This window comes from Tursiops truncatus, chromosome 2, assembly GCF_011762595.2.
Source record: "Tursiops truncatus isolate mTurTru1 chromosome 2, mTurTru1.mat.Y, whole genome shotgun sequence".
In the NCBI taxonomy this organism is placed as follows: domain Eukaryota; kingdom Metazoa; phylum Chordata; class Mammalia; order Artiodactyla; family Delphinidae; genus Tursiops; species Tursiops truncatus.
The window spans coordinates 85,977,186-85,997,535 of record NC_047035.1 but is presented as its reverse complement, the minus strand read 5'-3'; the positions used below and the strand labels follow the sequence as shown (position 1 = coordinate 85,997,535).

The window sequence follows — 20,350 nt, the reverse complement described above, 5'->3', positions numbered from 1 at the left end:
CAACCAATGGTCTTTGTAGTTTCTTTTATATCCTTCTATAGATATGCCATATATATGCAGGCCAGTCCAGCTGCACCTGAGAGAGCTTCTGGTGACCCAGTCTCAGAAGCCCAGATAAAACCCAGGAGGCCAAAGAGGACCAAATAGGAGATCCTCCTCTGTGTCGTGTCCTTGTTGACTAAACAAGTAGAAATAGGAAAGACATAAGCCCTAAGTCCCAACAGAGTTCCAAACCTTCTGGTAGAGTGTCTCAAACCCATCAGGCTTGGAAGAGGCAGAGCTCTTGCTTCTGCTTTTAGGACATTTATTTTTCACCAACAAATTCCACCTGCTAATCTCTTTCACACAGATGAATCGCAGACACACATGCTCTCTCTTTATACTATCAAAATGGCCCATGAACATCTAACAGCTTGCAGCTCATGATATGTTTAGGCCCTGAATTTGGAGTTGGATATGGGCCTCCTTCCAGAGTCTTTCAGTGTCATCCAGGTAACATCTCTGAGGGTCTCTTGAGGCCACTGAAGCAAGAGGCTTAGAAGCTTACCTGGGCTTCTCCAACTGTCAGATCTTGCCCCCCTCCACCCCCCACTCCAGCCTGTCAGACATACCCCTGTCTGGGCCTCCTGGCACAAGAGATAAAACGAGAAAGGGGAACTCCTAGCAGCTGGTCCAAGAGATACCAGAGGGGAAGGAGCAGGAGAGACAAACATGTGGGGAAGCAGAAGGAAACTCCAGTATTTACAGATTCTTAAGCCAACAAAAGTGCCTTCATCATTTTCTGTCTGGAAGACAGATTCAGAGAGGAAGCTCAGAGCAACAGTTCAAGACAGGCATTTCCTATAGCCAAGTGGATAAGAGCAGCCTGCAGCCATGGGACAAGGTGAGCCAAGCCTGCTCTCCACAGGGCTTACTGGGCTCTCAGTAGCTCCTCCATCCTTACATGTTTTCATTAAAAGAAGCAGGATGGTGGTGGAGGTGACGATGATGTGACCGTGACGGCGAGGTGGTAGTGGGTGCTAATGGTGGTGGAGGTGATGGCGGGCGGTAGGGCTATGGTAGGGGGATAGTAAATGGGTGCTGCTGCTGGTGGAGGGGCTGAGGTGTGGGGGCTGGCAGTGGGTACTGGTGGTACTGGAGGTAATGGTTGTGTGGCTCTGGGGGGAAGGGTAGTAGTCGGTGCTGGCAGCAGTGGAGATGACGGAGGTGGATTATGGTGGGAAGTGGTGGTGGGTGCTGTGGTAGCGATGGTACTGGGAGCGTGGCTATGGAGTGGCAATAGGGTAGGTTGTTGGTGGTAAATTGGTCATCGTCATGATGATGGTGGTAAGATGATGATGGTGGTTAAACGGATTTGTATTCTTTATCCCAGGATCATCCTAACATGGCTCTTCTCACTGGGTTGTGGTACATCAAAGCTAAATGGGAGAGAAGGAAGGTAGGAGCCAGGGAATCCAACTAAAAGGGGCAGAGGCAGACACCAAGCCGGGAAACAGGCAGCAGCAGAGAATGCAGAAATCTCAGGGGCCTCTGTTAGCACATTTACATTTACAAGTTCTCGATGTAAAGTGAGAACTGCCTGAGGGGACGTCATGATACTCACAGGCCCCCTTCTTGTAGCGTTTTTCTGGGCTGCATGGTACCAAGGGTTTAATGAGCCTTTAGGTGAAAGAGCCACGTGCAATCTCGAGTGAGTTGCTTCTGCTCTCTGGGCCTCACTCTTCTCACCTATAAAACAAAACAATTGGACTCAGTGATTTCAAAACCAGCTCTAAAAGTTGTCTGATTGTGTTCTTAGGAAAAAAATGAGTAGGGGTGAGCAAAATTCTGGATTTTATTCATTGCTTCTGGATTGGGACCAGAAAGTGGGGTTGACAATGAGAACAAGCTTCGCTCTTATTAATAATAGTAACAGTCCTACTTAATGGGACTTACTATGTGTCTGACATGGTGCCAAGCGTATTATATACATTACCTCATTTGCTTTCCACAACCCTGCAAGGAGGGATGATTGTTCTAAGGAAGAGGAAACTGAGGCTCAGAGTAGTTAAGTTACTTGCCTGAGATCGCACAGCTAGTAAGTGAGTTGAGCCAAAGATTTAAACCCTGGTCTCTGACTCCAGCGTCTCTGCATTTACTGACGTTGTCATATTTGCCTAGTCTCCATGATTTCTTTCTTTTCACAATAGGCCTGGGGATCAAGAGCTGCGACTTCCAGGCAGCAAGAAACAATGTAGAGCACCACACCAATGACATCAGCTCCCAGCGCCTCATTGTGAGGAGGGGGCAGCCCTTCACCATCAGCCTGAACTTCTGGGCTCCAATCCGCACATTTTTGCATACCCTGAAGAAGGTAGTCCTCATTGCACAAACTGGTGAGTGGGGCAGGCCTCGACCTCTTTGGCAGCAGGACTGGGGGTTTCTTTCTCTTGCCCACCAAGGGGCACATGGCTCACACTGCACCTGGGCCTCCAGAAGTCCTGCCCACTGGCAGGGCCTGTGAGGATGAGATAATATGCATAATAAGTAGCATTTATTATGATTCAGAAGTTTCTCAGCCGCATTATCACTAAGGGGTTCCTTTGTTGCAATATATAATATCAGTTTTGTAGAAAAGTCTGAATGGGATTTAACCTAGGCTAAATATAACATTTAATTGCTACTACTTGCTGAATCTGTACTACATGTCAGATATTGAGCCAAGGGCTTTACATGCAATATCTCATTAAAACCTCACATTGGGGGCTTCCCTCGTGGTGCAGTGGTTAAGAATCCTCCTGCCAATGAAGGGGACACGGGTTCGAGCCCTGGTCCAGGAAGATCCCACATGCTGCAGAGCAACTAAGCCTGTGTGCCACAACTACTGAGCCTGCACTCTACAGTCTGCAGGCCACAACTACTGAGCCTGTGAGCCACAACTACTGAGCCCATGTGCCACAACTACTGAAGGCTGCGTGCTTACAGCCCACGCTCTGCAACAAGAGAAGCCACTGCAATGAGAAGCCCGCGCACCGCAACAAAGACTCAATGCAGCCAAAAATACATAAATAAAATAAATAAATGTATTAAAAAAAAACAACCTCACGTTGGCCCTATGAAAGAGGTATCATTACTACACCCATGTTATACACTATGAACCTTTTCTAGATTTAGGTCCATGAGCGCTGAGGACCTGTGCTCTCCCATCACCCTTTACTGCCTCCCATTCCTGGATGGGCTGCTTTCATTCTCCTCCTAATCTAATTTTCACTTGCTCCATCTTTGGGATACTTCACTTTGTTACTCTGAGTTGTGGCAAAGAGATCCAAATGACCACTTCATCTCTGTATGACTGCAGGAGAGCAGCCTTCCAAGGCCAACCAGACCCAAGCCACGTTCTCAATTTCCAGTCTTGGGGACCGGAAGTGGTGGAGTGCAATGGTGGAGGAGAGAGATGACCAGTCCTGGACTATCTCTGTGACCACACCCGCAGACGCTGTCATTGGCCACTACTCACTCCTGCTGCAGGTTTCAGGCAGGAAGCAATGCCTGGGCCAGTTCACGCTGCTCTTTAACCCCTGGGGTCGAGGTGAGTTTGGACCTTGGCCAGCCTGGGCTGCAAAGGACTCAAGGCCCCGGAGCTGGGGTGCGACTGCTCCAGGCCTCAGGACCCAGCTCCCTCTAGGGCGGCACTAGCACTCAGCTCCTGTGGTGCCTGCCTTCCGGATGAATGGCCTCTCAGACCGAGGGTCCTCTCTTGGGGTCATCTTGGAAGAAGCAGCCCACGGCTTCCCACTGAGAGCAGAGGCTTGTCTGGTGCTGGCTCAGGCTATTTGGTCACAGGAGCTGAGACTCACTGAGATGACCCTAGGAGAACTACCCTCTTTTATAACAGGACAGGGGCCAAGAGCTGGAAAGCGCTTCAGGAAAAGAGGCGACCTGAGGGACGGGCTTCTCTGTTCCCTCCCTGGGCTCCCACAGTCTGTCTCCAGGGTGAATCCAGGTTTTGTGGGACCTGAAGTTTATATAATTTGGGGGACCCTCTTTCAGAAAAAGAACACAGAATTTTGAATTGCTAAGGCTCCTCCCTGGGCTTATAGGGGTCTGTACTGGTGGGGGGCCCAAAGCTGCAGCTTCAACTTCACAGTAAATCTTCCTTTCTGAGCTCTCTGCTTTTCTCCACTTGTTAGTTCTGTCCTTACTACAGACTGCTGGGTTCTCTCCACAATGACCTATCCCAATATCTGCCTGGAGCAACAAATCAAACAGCCAGCCTCCCTAGCTCAGCAGCCTCTGGGTGGACTTCCTGGGGTCAGGTGGCCTCCAGTGGCCACCTCTGGCAAAGCTCAGCTCTAGCTGTCGGGACTATTTCATCTAGAAAAGTCATCAGACATGGCTGACGTGCTCCAAACAGGAGCTAAGAGAACATTTCCTCTTCCTGCCCATTCTGAAGACTGAATCTGTCTTCCCTTTAGAATCTGCCACCCCCCACCTTAAACCTTTGTGTTCCCTGAACGGTTGTTTGGGGGACGGGCAAAGTTTCCTCCTGCTTGCCTGTCCCTGCTACGCCAGACAAGCCTTTTCCTTTCACGGCCTCATTACGAGGCAGGGCTGGGAACAAGGGGAAGTAGAAGAAATCTTACCAGGTTCCTGCACCCCAGTACCTGATGCCCTTTCTATATGGCACCTGAATCCCAGTGAGCTCCCTATCTCCACTTCTTTTGCCCAGGCTGGGGTTCTGCAGTATCCCCTCTTTCAGGTGGCCCTGTCTCTCCTCAGTTCAGGCCCTTTGCTTCTGCTCCAAGGGGTTTGGCAGGTTGAACAATGGATGAGAACTAGTGTCCATTGAGGTGCCCTTGCCCCATGTGGGTGAGTGTGGATTCAGGGCCCCTTCAGCTGGGGGAGGCCCCATGGCTCTCCGTACACTGAAAGACCCTCAAGCCATTCCCTCCAAAACTGAGGGTTTAGTGTACCTGCCTCGCTGACTTTGAGCCCACATCCAGAGTTAGACCCTGATGGCCAGAGCAAAGACACAGCAAAGACAGTTCTGGGACAGTGCTTGGTTCAGAGGGAGCTCACAGTCTTGACTCAGTGCCAGGATTCTTGCCTCCATGCCTGGCTTGTAGGGACCTGTGTAGGGAAGGCCTCTCTATGGGGGTGAGGGAGGCGTGGAGGGGGGCAGGGTCTGTCTGGCCAGGAGTGAGTTGTTGACACTGCTCACCTGGGAGGTAAGAGATTTTCAGAGGTTATCTGGGACTCAGTCTCATCTTAGCATACTTGGAGATGGGGCTCTCCTGGATTCAAAAGGAAATTTTGCACCCTGTAATGAAAGAATCCTATTCATAAGCAGGGACTTTATAAAGGGGGGAGGGGCTACACCCAAGCAGAGAAGAGGAGGGGCTGCTACCTATGCTCTGAAAATGTACTTCCCACAGCCTGCAGGGCCTGGGGCCAAACACCTCAGTTTAAAGTGATTTCCAAAGAAGTGATGTCCAGCTGACTTCACAGACAGTACTAAGGATGGAGGGGCAGGGGCCCAGGGCTCCTTGGGCCCATGGTTCTATGATCTTCTGTCCCAGGTTTTTCAGGGATTCTTGATTTCTAATATGCCATCCTTCTTTTACTTTGAGTACCCTCATCCCAGTTGGATGCCTGGGGGATGGTTTGGAAATCCTCTTCTCTTTCTAGTCACCAGGAACTAGTCTACCACCCCCCACTTCACCCCTAGCACTAGGCAGAGGGAGACACTTGGCAAGCAGAGCAGGTCCCTCTGCTGCTCCCAGCTTCCTAGAGTGGGTGATGGCCTCCTTAAAGCCCCCACCCTCCTCATGATCCCCAGCCCAACCCTCAGATGAAGACAGCAGGAGAGGCAGCGGGGAGAGACCATAGGAGTCCCAGACCCACTTGGACACCCTGGGTGGAAGCTAATGCTCTGGCTACCGCTCTACACATACCTGCTCAAATTCCCTTCTGCTCATGCCTGTCAACACGTTTGATTGGTTTTTCGGAATCACTTTTTTTTTTTTTGGTTGAACTTGTGAGAGAGACATAACAGGCCCCCTGGGACGCTCCCTGGGCTGTTGCCAAATTCTCTTGGTTCACTAGCACTCTGGCTGCAAGTATCTTCGGGAACCAGCAGGCCTTTTAAGGTTGGCTTGTTCCTGTTGGCTGGCTGACCATGAAGGCCACCATGGCTGACCCAGGGACTCTGACCCCCTTCCCCACTCTCACCAGAGAGGAGCCTGGATCCCAGTGTGGGGTGAAAAGAGGGGGTTCCTCCTCAGTCCCCATCAGGCCTGGAGCTGAAGAGAAGGCCTGCAGCTGAATCCCACCTGAGCATGGAGGGCAGAGGCCTGGAGGTGGAGGGCAAGCCCAGTATCCCCCAGAGCCTCATTCTTGCCTGCTTCTCTCCAGAGGATGCTGTGTTCCTGGCGAATGAAGCTCAACGCAGGGAGTACTTGCTGAACCAGAACGGCCTCATCTTCCTGGGCACAGCTGACTGCATCCAGGCTGAGCCCTGGGACTTTGGCCAGGTACAAGGGCCTCCGGGGAAGCCTCAGGGACAGTGAGTGTCCCATAACCTTCAGTACTCAGGTCAAACAGACTGGGCAGGTCCAAAATCCCCTGGTCATGAGGCCATTTCTTTATGCAGTTTCAGCCCCGTGGTACCTCTCCTCCCTCAGAGCCACACTAGACCATCCTCCACAGCTTCCAGAGTTATCTTCCTAAAGACGACGCAAATCAAACCTCTGTTAAATTCCCACCATCTACAGGATAAAACACAAATCCCCGGGCTTGACACGCAAGGCTCTTCACAGCCAGGCCACTACTTTCCTTTCCCCAAGAGCCACTCCATGCTCCAGCCCCTGGCCATCCCTTGAATGTGCAGGCTGAATGTTCCCTCTGCCAGGAATACCTTCCCTCCCTTATCCCCTGGAAAACTCCTACCCATCTTTTAAGGCCCTCTGAAAGCCTTCCCCAGCCCCCAGAGGCAGAGTGACTCTCTCCACTGTGCTCTCTGGGTGGGCATCTCTCCTAGAGCCCTGGCCATGTTGCTGAGATCTGTAGCCTAAGCAGCCACATGTCCCCCTCACTCCTAACCCCGGGCTCCTCAAGAGCAGGAGCTGCCGTCTTATCTGCCCCCACACAGGACTGCCCTGTCAGGGGCAGTGGGAGCAAATGACACAGAAAACGATAGAAATGAGAGGACTCGACACGGCCCTGGCGCTCAAGAGCTCACACTATCAGGAGTCAGACGACAGAAGAGGCAAAGGGCTGGAGTGCCGGGCACAGGGACCAGGCAGCCCTGGGGGCAGAGGGAAAAGCCAGAACTCCCGAGGGGGCAAGGCAGGAAGGAGTGGAGCCTGAGTCTGGAGAAGGACGAGGGGACGGGGTTGACTTGTGGGAAGAATGCCTGACCTGCACACCCACCATCATGGCCCTGTGTGGTCCTTATAGTTCGAGGAGGATGTCATCGACCTCAGCCTGGACTTACTGAGCGTGGACAAGCGGGTGGAGAAGTGGGGCAACCCCGTGCATGTGGCCCGTGTCTTGGGTGCATTGGTGAGTGAGGACAGGGTCGGGAGGGGGAGGTGACGAGACGGCAGCCCTCTGACAGAGCTGCCCCACCTCTACGGCCCTGGCGATCTTCAAATCACAAGTGGTCCCCTCCTCCCAGGGTGTGGGGGACAGTCCTTGAAGAAGGTTCTGAGTGAGGAGGGAAGGACAGTAGCATCCACAGGGGAGAGAAAAGCACAGGGAGGTGTCATCCCTCAGGACACAAGCCAGCAAGGACTAAAACTGGCCCGGATTTCCTTGGCCCCTCCCTTCCTCCCCACCCCCAGCCCAACCTGGGGGCTTAGGTCCCTGGGAGGAAGGGGGTCACATCCATCTTACCCAGTGTTTGCTGCTAAGGTGGTCAAAGGCATTTGTTCTCATTTCTAAATTATTCCCATGAAGGTAGCTTGGTGCTTTCCTGTTGTCCTTAAAAGTTCTCTCACAGGAATAACGTGTCCCGCATTTCCTCATGTGGCTCCGTCCACGCCTCTGAAGAGCTGGTGAGGGACAGGGCCAGCCTGCGAGGGGGAGGAAGCTTGGGATGCGTGGGCCTCGAGGCCCCAGGTGCAAACACTTACAAGGAATGGGAGCCAGGCAGGCCAAGGGGCAGCCCTCCTGCCGCTCTTGTGTCCTGAGTTTTGTTTTTCACGATGGTCCATGAAGCCCTCCTTCTGGAGGACTTGTTAAAAAGGAGGATTCCCAGGAATTCCCTGGTGGTCCAGTGGTTAGGACTCAGTGCTTTCACTGCCCAGGGACACACAGCTTTAACAAGTTCCAGGTGATTGCCATGCAGGTGGTCTGTTCACGCCCCCTTGGAGAACTGTGATGAGCCCTCCTTGCCCATTCACATTTCCCCAAACAGCTGCACGCCCTCAAGGAGAAGAGTGTCCTGCCCACCCCGCAGATCCAGACCACCGAGGAAAAGGCCTTGCTGAACAAGCGCCGGGGCAGCGCGCCCATCCTGCGGCAGTGGGTCAAGGGCCAGGGGAGGCCCGTGTATGATGGTCAGGCCTGGGTGTTGGCCGCCGTTGCTTGCACAGGTACAGAGCAGACTTGCCTGACGCACCCAAACGTCCCCTTGGCGACGGCGCAGTGTCTGCCCTGCTTCTTGGGTTGCCCCTCCTCCACCCGCAGCACTTCCCCGCCTCCAATCACACCCATAACTGCTTCCGGTGCAGTTATAACTGCTTCTGCTTCCGTCTGGCCAAGAAACCAGCTACTTATCCCAAGCAACTCCTCCCAACCAGCTGCCGCTCCTTTTGCCCCTTCGGCAAACTTGGGCCCATCTGGCGAGCTCTGCTCCCAAACTCACTTTTCCCCAAAGCTTCCCCTGGCCCTGCCCCAGGAAAGCAAGCCCTGCTGTGTATCCCGTAAGCCTCCCTCCGCTGTGTACTCTGCCTGCCGTGTAACTGGTTTGTTCCTCGTTTCTGGGCCCTCATATGGCCTGGGTCTGGCTGGTGTCAATTCTAACTTTCTGGTGCCTGTGCCCCTTCTCTTTCCACAATGTCACCTGGCATTTAAGATAGTGAAAGTGCCCGGTGTCCAGAGGAGACCCTGAAAATGCTAGCCATGTACCCTGCCCTCCAGATCCCAGGCCTCTCTGGTGCCCTGACCCCCTGCCCCCTTCCATGCAGTGCTGCGAGGCCTGGGAATCCCTGCCCGCGTCGTTACCACGTTCACCTCAGCCCAGGGCACTGGCGGGGGCCTGCTCGTAGATGAGTACTACAGTGAGGAGGGGCTTCAGAATGGAGAAGGCCACAGAGGCAGAATCTGGTGAGAAGCCCGAAGGGGATGAGGTCCCAGACCTGGAAGGGCTCCAAGCCCGTGGGGTGTCACCCATGGGAACCCCAAGGGGCCCTGCTGAGAGTAGGCCTTCAAGACTCTTGACAGCAGCATGCTGATGGTCAGGGTGAGTTGTGGAGTGCATGCCCCTTCCCAGGAGTGTTGCAACCACTTTTATGCAGCATCCTCCTATCCCCCTAGTAACAGCTCTGTCATTTCTAGGACCACTTCGGGACTCTTTTTTTCCCCACTTGAGTTGCTTCCCTTGCTACCTTCAGGATCTTCCAGACTTCCACGGAGTGCTGGATGGCTCGGCCTGCTCTGCCCCAGGGTTATGACGGATGGCAGATTCTGTACCCAAGTGCCCCTAATGGAGGTGGAGGTAAAGCCTGGGCATGGGCCCAGGACTTCCCTGGGCTGCACAGAGCTGCAGGAGGACAAAGAGTCCTTCGGAGAGGAAAGAGGGGTAGCAGGTGGTCCAAAGGGGGTCTGCATCCCCTAAAACAGGAGAAGCGCCAGGAATGATAGTGACCAGCAGAATGCTGACCTGATGCCCACAGGCTCAAGGGAACAAATGAGTTAGCCATCTTGGCCCCAAGGTCTCAGGGAGACTAGCCCCCCTCAGAGCAACAGGTGAGGGAGCTGAGTCTCATGGAAGGGCAGAGGGTCTTAAGACAGCTTGTAGAGTGGGACTTCTGGGGTTCTGGATGTGGATGAAGAGGATATCAGGATAGGCTCAAGCTCAGAAAAGGAGTCTTCAGGAGTTATAAAAGGACGGCTCTTCCTTTCCCAGGAACAGAACTGTCACAGAGCCTGGCACATAGGAAGTGCTCAGCAAAGGCAACCTATCCCTATCATGTCTGTAGTCAAGCTGGCTTAGGAACTCCCGTGTACTCTGTACCTCTGAGGTTATTACCTGTCCAGTTTCTGAGAGGGCTCCTGCCATAGGCCATGACCAAAAAGTGTTGTCGCTAAATAGTGAGTTTCACCTCAGCAGTGCCCTCTCAGAAACCTTGCCTAGTGCCCACCTCTGACCTTGATCCCAGGGGAGGGACAATAGGGCATAGGATGGGGACTGCTGTTGTGAGCTCTGACCCAAGCTGAGGTCTGGGCGTGGTTCCTCTCGCTCACCGACCTTTCTCCCTTTCTCTCCCTCAGTCCTGGAGGCCTGTGATCTGGTCCCGGTCAAAGCTGTCAAGGAGGGGACGCTGGGGCTGACCCCTGCAGTATCAGACATTTTTGCCTCGATAAATGCCTCATGTGTGGTCTGGAAGTGCCACGAGGATGGGACACTGGAGCTGACCGACTCCAACACTAAGTATGTTGGCAACAATATCAGCACCAAGGGTGTGGACTGTGACCGCTGTGAGGACATCACGCAGAACTACAAGTATCCTGAAGGTACTGGGCAGAGGAGGGCCCTGAAACAGCAACAGGAGGAAAAGAATGGGCCAGACACACGCAGGCCAAAGAGAGGTCCTTTCCCCATCATATAAAACAGGATTTCTCAGCCCTGTTTGACATTATTCACATTCTGGACTGGCTAACTTCGTTGTGGAGGGCTGTGCACCATAGGACATTCAGCAGCATTCCTGGCCTCTATCCACTAGATGCCGGCTCCCCCTCAACCACTGCCATCAGTTGTGACAACCAGAAATGTCTCCCAACATTTCCAGATGTCCCCTGGGGGCACAACTGCCCCCAGTTAAGAACCACTGCTATACAACAGCACAGTTAATACCAAGCCCAGCTGCCAAGAGATGTTCTCCCTCTTCTGCTCTCCTTCAACACCCCCCAAGCTGATTTGGAGCCCACCACTGCAGTGTCCACCCATTTGTCCAAACAAGAAGCCCTGCACTGTCCTTGAGTCTCCCCCATCACCACCCCACTGTACTCTCACACCCATCTCCTCATCTCCTTCCCCATTGCCTGTAGGTCATCCAGGGCCTCATCATCTCTCGTCTAAAGTATTGCAGCAGCCTCCTAACTAGACCCCCGCCTCCAGTCTCCCCATCATTACTCTATTTTCAACTTACAGTTTCCAGAATGAGCTTCACAAGACACAAATATAATTATGTTACAGAATATTCCTGTTCCAGAATATTCCATGGCCTCCATTGCCCTTGGAATAAGTCCAAACTTCTTCACTTAGGAAGATTCAAGTCCCTGCAACTTGTACAAAAACTAGCTCTCTCACCGTTCAAGGGGCAAATTCATAGCACTTGAAGAACTTGATCCCGTGAGTGGCTTGGAAGAGATACACTGTATCTGTGGTGGGTCTAACACAGATCTTTTTTTAGCTAAATATGGACCTAGAGGTTTGCAAAGCTCATGTGGCTTTGGCATTTGAACAGCAGCGGGGAAATGAACCTTAATCCTGGGCTGCTATTAGAAGGGTCTACAGCTGCTGGGTAAGAGGTCTGCTTTGTTTATTCCATTCTTCAGGATCTCTTCAAGAAAAAGAGGTGCTGGAGAAGGTCCAGGAAAACAGAATGAAACATGGGAAAGACGATGGCATCCATCCTCCCAGTCTCGAGACTGATGATCCTTTACATTTCTTCTTGGAAGCACCCAGCTCCCTAGCCCTGGGAGGGGACGCCCGGTTCTCTGTGAACTTGTTAAACCCTAGTGACCATGATAAAGAGGTGCAGCTGGCTGTTGGGCTGCAGGCAGTGTACTACAATGGTGTCCTTGCTGCCAACCTCTGGACGAAGAAGCTTGTCCTTACACTCAGGGCCAACTCAGGTAACTCTCTACGGCCCCCCTCCCCAGACACTCCACACACCCAGCTCCCGCCCTGGGCAGGCAGCAGCCATACAGCACCCCCTGCAGATCTGAAGAGATAGCATCTAGCCCCTGGTGTGCCCTCTCTCTCTCTCTTTCTCTCTCTCTTTCTCATTCAACACATATTTATTGAGCTTCACACAGGGAAAAAAACCCACAATTCTGATTGCAGTTATATAAGCAAACAGACAGTGTAAGAAGTGTTTGATAAGGTAAATAGAGTACAATGGCAGGTTAGCGTCTTACCCAGACTGGAGCAGGCTGCCCCCAGGTAAATTGGGCTGCCCTCTGTCTTGAAGGTTGAGTAGGACAGTGTCAGACAGTAAAGTGAGTCAAGGGCGGGCTTCCCTGGTGGCGCAGTGGTTGAGAGTCCGCCTGCCGATGCAGGGGACGCGGGTTCGTGCCCCGGTCCGGGAGGATCCCACATGCTGCGGAGGGGCTGGGCCCGTGAGCCATGGCCGCTGGGCCTGCGCGTCCGGAGCCTGTGCTCTGCAACGGGAGAGGCCACAGCGGTGAGAGGCCCGCGTACCGCAAAAAAAAAAAAAAAAAAAGTGGGTCAAGGGCATTCCAGGAAGAAGGGACATATGCTCAGTTTCTTCCTCCTCCTTCAGATTCTTATTTAATTGAGTTGGCATGGGATCCAGGCACTGGTATTTTTTCAGAGCTCCCTGGGTTATTCTAGGGTTGAAATTCCCTGGACTAGAGCAGTTGTTCTCCAACTTTGCTGCATATCAGAACCACCTGGGGGAAGTTTGATGGTCAGCCTGCACCCCAGACCAATTAAGTCAGAAACTCTATGGTTTGCCCAAACATCAGAAAAAGTTTTAAGTCCTTGGGTGATTCCAATGTGCAGGCAAGAGACTCAGTGGAATAGTGCTTGTCTACATGATTGCAGCAGCCTCCTAATGGGTCCCCCTGCCTCCAGTCCCTCCACCCTGATCCCTTTCCAAGGGAGGGAGGGATGGAGTGCGGGAGTGGTGTGAGAGCTGGACAAGGCCAGATCATGAAGGGGCTTGTAGGTCCTGCTGAGGAGTTTGGGTTTTGTTCTCCGGGCAGTGGGGAGCTGGCAGGAGGTTTTAACCAGGGGAGTCAATGTGATCAGAAATTCATGGGCAGAATGGAATGGAAGGGGTCGTATTAGAGTCATGGTTCTCAACCTTGGCTGCATGTTGAATCACCTGGGGAATTTAAAAAATACTGATGCTTGGGCCTCACCGTCAGAGGCTGTTATAATTGATTTGGGGTGTGGCCTGGCACTGGGATTGTTTTATAAAGCTTTCCATATGATTCTAATGTACATCCAATGTCGACAACCACTGGATTGGAGGTTGGAAGGTTTTGTAATAATCAAGCCAAGAAATAAAGGACAAACTAAACTAGCTGCACTTTTCAAATGAAGTCATATTGAAGAGGTAGGCTAGATTGAACTCGTGTATGTGGGGAGACGGTGCTTCCAGCTTGGGTGAGCCTCCAGAATAGGGCAAATGGGGAAGAGCAGGTTTGGGGAGAAAGATGTTGAGTTCTGTTTGTGGCATGTTGGATTTGAAAGCCCATAAGACATCCAAGCTGTGACGGCCAGTAGGCAGCTGGAAACCTAAACCTGGTATTCAAGATAAAGGCCTGTTTGGGGGTGGGGGGAGTGGGAGAGGACTGTGAGAGAGTGAGGAGGAAACCCAGGCAGCACAAGCATGTTGGGGTGCAGGGGGCAGTCAGGGAAAGAGCAGAGTGAGAGACTGAGAAGTGAAAGAGAGGATGGAGGCACGAAGCAAGGTCAGCAGAGAGGCCATGAGAGGTCAGGGCTGAAAAGCGTCCACTGACAGAGTGGTCTGACAGAGAAGCAATGGCAAAGACCAGGTTCCTGGGGCTTAAACAGATTGAGAGTTGAGGAAGTGAGACAAGGTGTGCAGTCCTTCCTGGAAGAATGGATGGAAAAAGAAGGGAGACCTGGTGGTAGTAAGCCAGGGACACTGGGGAGGAGGGTATTCTTTGTTTTCTTTTAAGATGAGAGACAGCAGAATCCACTTACATGCTGAGGAAGAATCAGCAGAGAGAAAAGGATGGAAACCTCAGGAGAGATGGGTTATAATTGATGGTGCAATCCTTGGGGAAATGAGAGGCAACTAGAATAATTATAGCTCACATTTATCGAGCACTTGTTTTTGGCAAACATGGTGTTAAATGTTCTATATGCATCATCTCATTTATCTTCATAACGACCTTATGAGGCAGGAACCATTATTATCCCACTTTACAGATGAGGAGACCACGACACAAAGAATTAAATAATTTGCCCGAAGTTACACAGCTAAGCAGTGGTGGGATCAGGGTGGGGCACTGATTTAAAAAGCAAAGGACTGAACTTGGGCAGGGGGGATGCCTCACCCTCCGGGGGGGTTAACAGCACGGGTAGATGTCTATGTCTGTAGGTTGCGAATGAGAACATGAGCTCGAGAGGCTTCCTCAAGGACGAAGGATGGCTTCATTTTCTCTGCAAAAGGGAAAGAGCAGAAGCAGAGAAGGGGAGGGGACTAAGCATACATATATTCAGCCACGGCTGGGTGGCAGGTCTGAGACCAGCACTTAATGACTGTCTCGTGAACCACAACCCGTCCCTCCAGGTAGGCATTGTTATTAGACAAGGAAACAGGCTCCAAGAGCTTCACTTGTTCTAGTTCACAGGGGCCCTTTCCCCAGCCCTGTGGAGGTGGTCCATCAAGAGTGTTAGTGGCGGCAGTGATGGTGGTCACGGGTGGGTTCTTGACTGAGTTCAATTTTGAAATTGCTGTGAGGAATGAGGCATCTTTCTGGCTTCAGTGAGGTCCCGACTCCTTTGCGTTGTGTGTGAAACTACTGCTTGTTTCCAGGGCGCGTGCACTCACCCCTGGGTGCTGACTCCACCTGTCATATGTTTCAGCTGAGAAAATCTCCACCTTCCTGTCCTTCTCCAATTTTAAACAAAACCCGCCAGAGAATAGTTTCCTCAGACTCACCGCTATGGCAACACACTCCAGCCCTACCTGCTTTGCTCAGCAAGACATCGCCATTTGCAGACCACACCTTGCCATCGAGGTAGGCACCAGTCCTTCCCCATATCACTGGCATTTGCCGCTACTCAGGTCCCCATTTCAGAAGGCACCGAGCCCCTCAAGCTTCAGAGCAGGTGACCGTGCTGAAGAACTACCAGGAAACGCTGGGTTGAGAGCTCCTTCTCTTGAAAGAGATCGTTTCTTATACATGCTATTAAAGTTTAAATCTTCCAACTTTAGTTCAGATTAAGTAAAGTTTTCTAAAATTGGGGTCTTCCCAGTTGCTGCCTCTATACTTACAGAGATAATAACAGCCTATGTTTATTTAGCACTTTGTACATGTGCCAATGTATTTTCACCTCTTTTACTTCTTTTAATACAAAAGCCCTGGGAGGTGGAATTGTTCCCATTGTTCAGAGGAGGAAACAGTCCCAGAGAGCATCATGTCCACAATCATAAAAATAGGACATTTTAGAGGCTTAGGGCTCTTGGCCCAGTACTCTTTCCACATGTCTACCCAGACCAAAACGAATGTGACCTGGTCTCTGCTCTGGAAGAGGTTATTACAGTTGGGCAAGGGAGACACAACGTGTGGTCTTTTATGTCAGAGCTTTAGGAGAGGTACAAAGTCGCTCTGGGACAAGTGAAGTAAAGGGGATTAATTCCAGCTGGTGGGTTTGGGGAAGACTTCATGGAGGATGTGGCATTTGTGTTGGGCCTTGAAAAATGGGTAAGCTTTCAGTACAGAGGTGGGGGAAGGCCGTTGCAGAGAGAAGGCTGAGTAAAGAGGCCCAAAGGAGGGGAGCCTGAGGGGTGCATTGAGGCTCCGAAGGTGCCCGAAGAGGCTGGCGTGTCTTGCAGTCAGGGGAGGAACAGATGAGCCTGCAGGTAGATTGGGAGCAGATCAGGAAGGGCTCTGAATGCCAACCGAAGCTGGATTCTGAGGACAATGGGAAACCCTCCAAAGTTTCTAAGTGAGGGAAAGGCACCATCAGAGGTTGTCAGTGATGGGTCAAGGGTGAGAGTAAATGCAGGAAGAGCAGGTAGAGGGGTAGAGAAGTCAGCTGTGGAGTTTGGGTGAGGATGGCAGAGCTAGGAGAGTAACTGAGGAGGCTTCAGGGAGGGTGGCCAGGAGGGGAAGGAGTGACTGCAGCTCTGTGCTCTTGGCATCTCCCACAGATGCCAGAGACAGCAGAGCAACATCAGCCCCTTACGGCCTCAGTCAGCATCCATAACTCCTTAGATGCTCCCTTGAAGGGCTGTGTGATCTCCATCTTCGGAAGGGGACTCATTCACAGAGAGAAGAGCTACAGGTAAGAGACCGCAAGCTTCTCAACCCACAAAAACATCTCAACTGGTCAGAAAGGCAGGAACCCAAGATCGATGACTGTCTTTTTGCTTTGTCTATTGAGACAGAGAAAATACCTGCCAGAGTTGAACTAAAGGATTAGGGCCTCTCTCATCCTGGGGCCACCAATGTGGGTGCAGGAGTGACGGAGGAGGCTCTGTGCCTCTCGGGCACCTGACGCTGGCCGCGGCTCTGGTCACACAGGGAGAGCCTGGGTATTGCTGGTGAATGCAGGTGAGGGGGTTAGGGCTGGGTGGGAGGGAATGCCACAGGGAGGGTAGGCTGCCTCTCAGTGAAGCCAGAGAGCTGCATTCTACTAGTGACAACACAATACAGAATTTTGTTTATTTCTACATTCTCTTTTACTCCTATTCCCTACCCCCATTCCCACTACCACCCTTCATATCCCTTTTTTAGTATGTATGAGTACTGTTGCTTCATGAGTACTGTATTCGTAACTTACGTAAACGGTGTTACGTCTAATTCTTTTTCTTTTCACTCAGAACTATGTTTTTACGATTCATCCACATGTCAAGTCCATTGCTTCTGCTACATATTACTCCATCGTGTACACCCCCGACTTCCTACCACACCACTCCACAGCGCCTCCAACTCTCAGACACTACAGATATACGTCCCCTTACATACTCGCTTTAAAATCTGTGGGAGGTGGGGGGAAATATGCACAGGAATGGAGTAGCTGAGACATAGGATATGACCTGGTTTGACCACGTGCTATCAGATTGGCTTGCATAATGGCTGCAAGAGTCTACAACTCCCTCCAGCAGTACTTGACAGTTTCTATCTTCCTACGATTCCTCCATTCTTGGCAATACCCAGCTTTGTCTTTTTTTTCCAGTCTAACAGGATAAGGTAATATCTCATTATTGTTTTAATTTGTAACTCTTCATATGTTTATTAGCCTTTTCCATTTCCTCCTCTGTATAGTTTGTTTTTAACTTTGCCCACTTTTCTTTTGGTGTTCCTGCCTTTTTTCCTTGTTGATTTGTGTGTGTGTGTGTGTGTGTGTGTGTGTATACACAAACCCTGTATAGTCTAGATTAGTGCCTTGTTGGTTTTAGATGTTGTATCTTCGTTCATTATTGCTCCTTCTCTCAAGAAGTCCACAGCATCTTCTGCTGAATACATACATACAGTTTAGAGTTCACAATGCCTACTCCTACCACCCATGAGGTCCCTCACAGGTTGTCTGGTTGTTGAGCCACTGCCTCAACCTCAAGAAACTCAGTGGGTCAGTCTTGCCCGTAAGTTGAGGAGGGACTACCAACATTTAACCAGACTTCTGTGTTCTCCCAGCTCAACTGTGGGGCAAAGCTCCTCAAAAGTATCTGCACCATTCCCTCAGTCAACATAAGAAGGTCCACAGGCAGACTAGAAGGTTGCTAATAGGGCTGCAAAACACCATCTGTTGACATACTGACATCTCAATATGCCCACTGGACCCACTGCAGTTAGCAACGAGGGTTCCAAAACAGCCTTCCCAAACATACTATTACTAAGAACGAGACCAGACTGAAGTCGCAGGTGATAAACGAAACAACAGGTGTAACTTGGAAGCCCTTAGAATAGGATGTTTCTCTTCTCAAACATACAACTGCTCACCATAGGAGGCTCCTGCCTTCCATCCCCTTCAAACCTCCTCTGTTTTAACAGCAAGGTACTTGGATGTTTATTTCTTCAGAGTCCACTTCTTTAAGCAGGTAAGGATCAGAGGCACTGGGACCAGCAAAGCAATGACCCTGGGACAGAACTAGCACCTGCCTTTTCCTTTATTTCAGATTAAGTTCGGTGCAGTCCAGAAACACCTTGCGCACCCAACTCGAGTTCACACCAATGCAGGTGGGGCTCCAGAGGCTCACTGTGGAAATGGACTGCAACATGTTCCAGAACCTAACCAACTTCAGAAGTGTCACTGTGGTAGCCCCTGAAACTCCAGCTTAAACTTCCAGCTCCAGCATCACTCTCCCCAACCACCCCTTGAATCTACAATCTAAAATCGAATGTGCTGGGAAGAGAAACTCTGCTTATCAGACAAGTAGATCTCTGTTCAGGTTGACCAGAAGAGTGACCAAGAACAAAACTACATTCCCAGAAATCAATAGAAAAGACATTCATTCATTTCTGTCACCCCAGCTCAAGGCACCCATGAAGACTAGTTGTCTTAGAATGGAAACTACTGGGCTTGAGGAATAAAAAGAAGCCTTTGTAAAGGTACTCAGATAAGTAAATTCAGATTTTTTGAGTCCAGGGTTCTTCATAACCATTCACTGTTCACTCATACATTAATTTATAAAGGAAAAGAACCTAACATTTAAATCATTCTTGTATTTCTAACGAAATGGGACAATATTAGCTAAAAATATGATTTTTAGGTAATCCTAAGATTACACTGACCAGTGCCATCCCTGATCATTATCCTTAAAGATCCAAAGATGACTGAAGAAAGTTATAAAACACACAGCATGAGACCTGAGCACAGAATGATATTCTAGATTCAGCTACAGATAAGTCCTTATTAGAGTTAAATATTATTAAATATTAAATATCCCACAATTAAGTCTGATGTTAATAACATAAATTTGGTCCAGTAGAGAAATACACAATTATTAAGTATAAAGAAAATAGGACCTATAAAGAAAGATAAAAGAACTGGACTCCTTTTGTACAAAGTTACAAGTTTTTTTGTTTGCTTACATTTTGTTGCTTTGATACTCTGTTTGATTTTAGTTCCTTTTCCTTATAACACTTTTTAAAAGTACAGAATGGCACTTTATAAAAGTAAATTAAAACTCTTAAAAAAATAAAATAAAATAAAACTCTTGACTCAAGGAATTTCGACCCCAAGTACACACTAGTCTCTCAAAAGAATGGCTGCTGGACTTGGAGGGTACTATGCTAAGTGAAATAAGTCAGACAGAGAACTATAAATACTGTATGATATCACTTATATGTGGAATCTAAAAAATACAACAAACTACTGAAGATAACAAAGAAGGGTGGTGGGAATTAAAAAAATGGATAGCTGCTGTTGCTGATTATACCTAAAGAGACCATGGGGACATCAGAAGGGCAGATGTGATGAAGTACATCTATACAAGACAAAGGACCAGCAATAGAAGTGTGGAGACCTGTAGTACATACATAAGGCCAAGTCAGGTCACCAGAATATACATCACTGTGTACCTTGCTCTCTAAGATATGACCTTCCAGGTTTACCATGCTTTCCAAGATGTGATTTTCCAGACTGATGCAAAAATATAATTAACTGGCGATGGTTTTTCAAAAGGATTAACTGAAGAGGCCCTTAATATTATATAAACTCTTATACATTTAAAATTTTTTGATTTATAAAAATTTTGTACTTACATTTGGGGATATGTAATACAGAATAGAGAACAACAATACAAGTATGTATAAGGAAAACAACCCTGTTCAATAAGGTGAACAAACCTAACAACTGAGCTTGTTAACCTAAAAAAACAGCCAATTATTTTACCAGCAAGATGGGTTTATTCAGGAATAACAAAGAACTGCAATTCGGGTCAAACAGGCTATAGTAAAAGCCACAGGCAAGTCCCACAAATGAAGGAGTAAAAAGGAGGAAGCTGGAGTTCTGAACAAAATTCCATGGAGGAAAGCAAGAATTCAGGGTGATGAGGGGTTCTCACTGGCTTAGTAGCTGGGGTAGTCAGTTTCTCCTAGGAGAGGCAATATACATCATTCCTGTCTGTAACTGACAGTCCTTCCTGTTATTGACCTAGAGTGGTACTGCATGAGAGCCGCCGCCCCCCCCCCCCCCCCCCCCCCCCCCCCGGCCTTTCTGGCCTCTCAACTCCATTTTAAAGAAGGTTTC

At 50.0% G+C, this 20,350-nt stretch overlaps 1 protein-coding gene across 3 annotated transcripts; it reads left to right on the top strand.

The window, feature by feature from the left end:
- Positions 1-440: 440 nt before the first annotated feature.
- EPB42 (erythrocyte membrane protein band 4.2) lies at positions 441-18,711 on the top strand. 3 transcript variants are annotated; one of them, XR_002176428.3, is made up of 14 exons: positions 441-883; positions 2,190-2,375; positions 3,338-3,568; positions 6,394-6,512; positions 7,438-7,542; positions 8,399-8,576; positions 9,171-9,309; positions 9,597-9,700; positions 10,477-10,719; positions 11,764-12,063; positions 15,017-15,171; positions 16,308-16,441; positions 16,541-16,710; positions 18,276-18,387. XR_002176428.3 is itself a non-coding variant. In XM_004318465.4 (13 exons), exons 1-13 carry the CDS (start codon positions 874-876, stop codon positions 18,436-18,438), a joined length of 2,067 nt encoding a protein of 688 aa, XP_004318513.1. In that variant the 5' UTR covers positions 441-873; the 3' UTR covers positions 18,439-18,711. The 3 variants fall into 3 exon arrangements, 1 of the variants encoding a protein (XP_004318513.1); XM_004318465.4 differs by lacking the exon at positions 16,541-16,710 and having other exon boundaries at positions 18,276-18,711; XR_012330081.1 differs by lacking the exons at positions 441-883; positions 3,338-3,568; positions 6,394-6,512; ... (8 more) ...; positions 16,541-16,710; positions 18,276-18,387 and adding an exon at positions 2,763-3,084 and having other exon boundaries at positions 2,265-2,375.
- Positions 18,712-20,350: the final 1,639 nt, after the last annotated feature.

What these genes read in the sequence shown, in the direction of transcription:
- EPB42 (XM_004318465.4), top strand. An exon ending in AGTCCTCATTGCACAAACTG is followed by an intron (nt 2,376 to 3,337) that starts GTGAGTGGGGCA and finishes GTATGACTGCAG; the next exon opens with GAGAGCAGCCTTCCAAGGCC. An exon ending in AGCCCTGGGACTTTGGCCAG is followed by an intron (nt 6,513 to 7,437) that starts GTACAAGGGCCT and finishes TGGTCCTTATAG; the next exon opens with TTCGAGGAGGATGTCATCGA.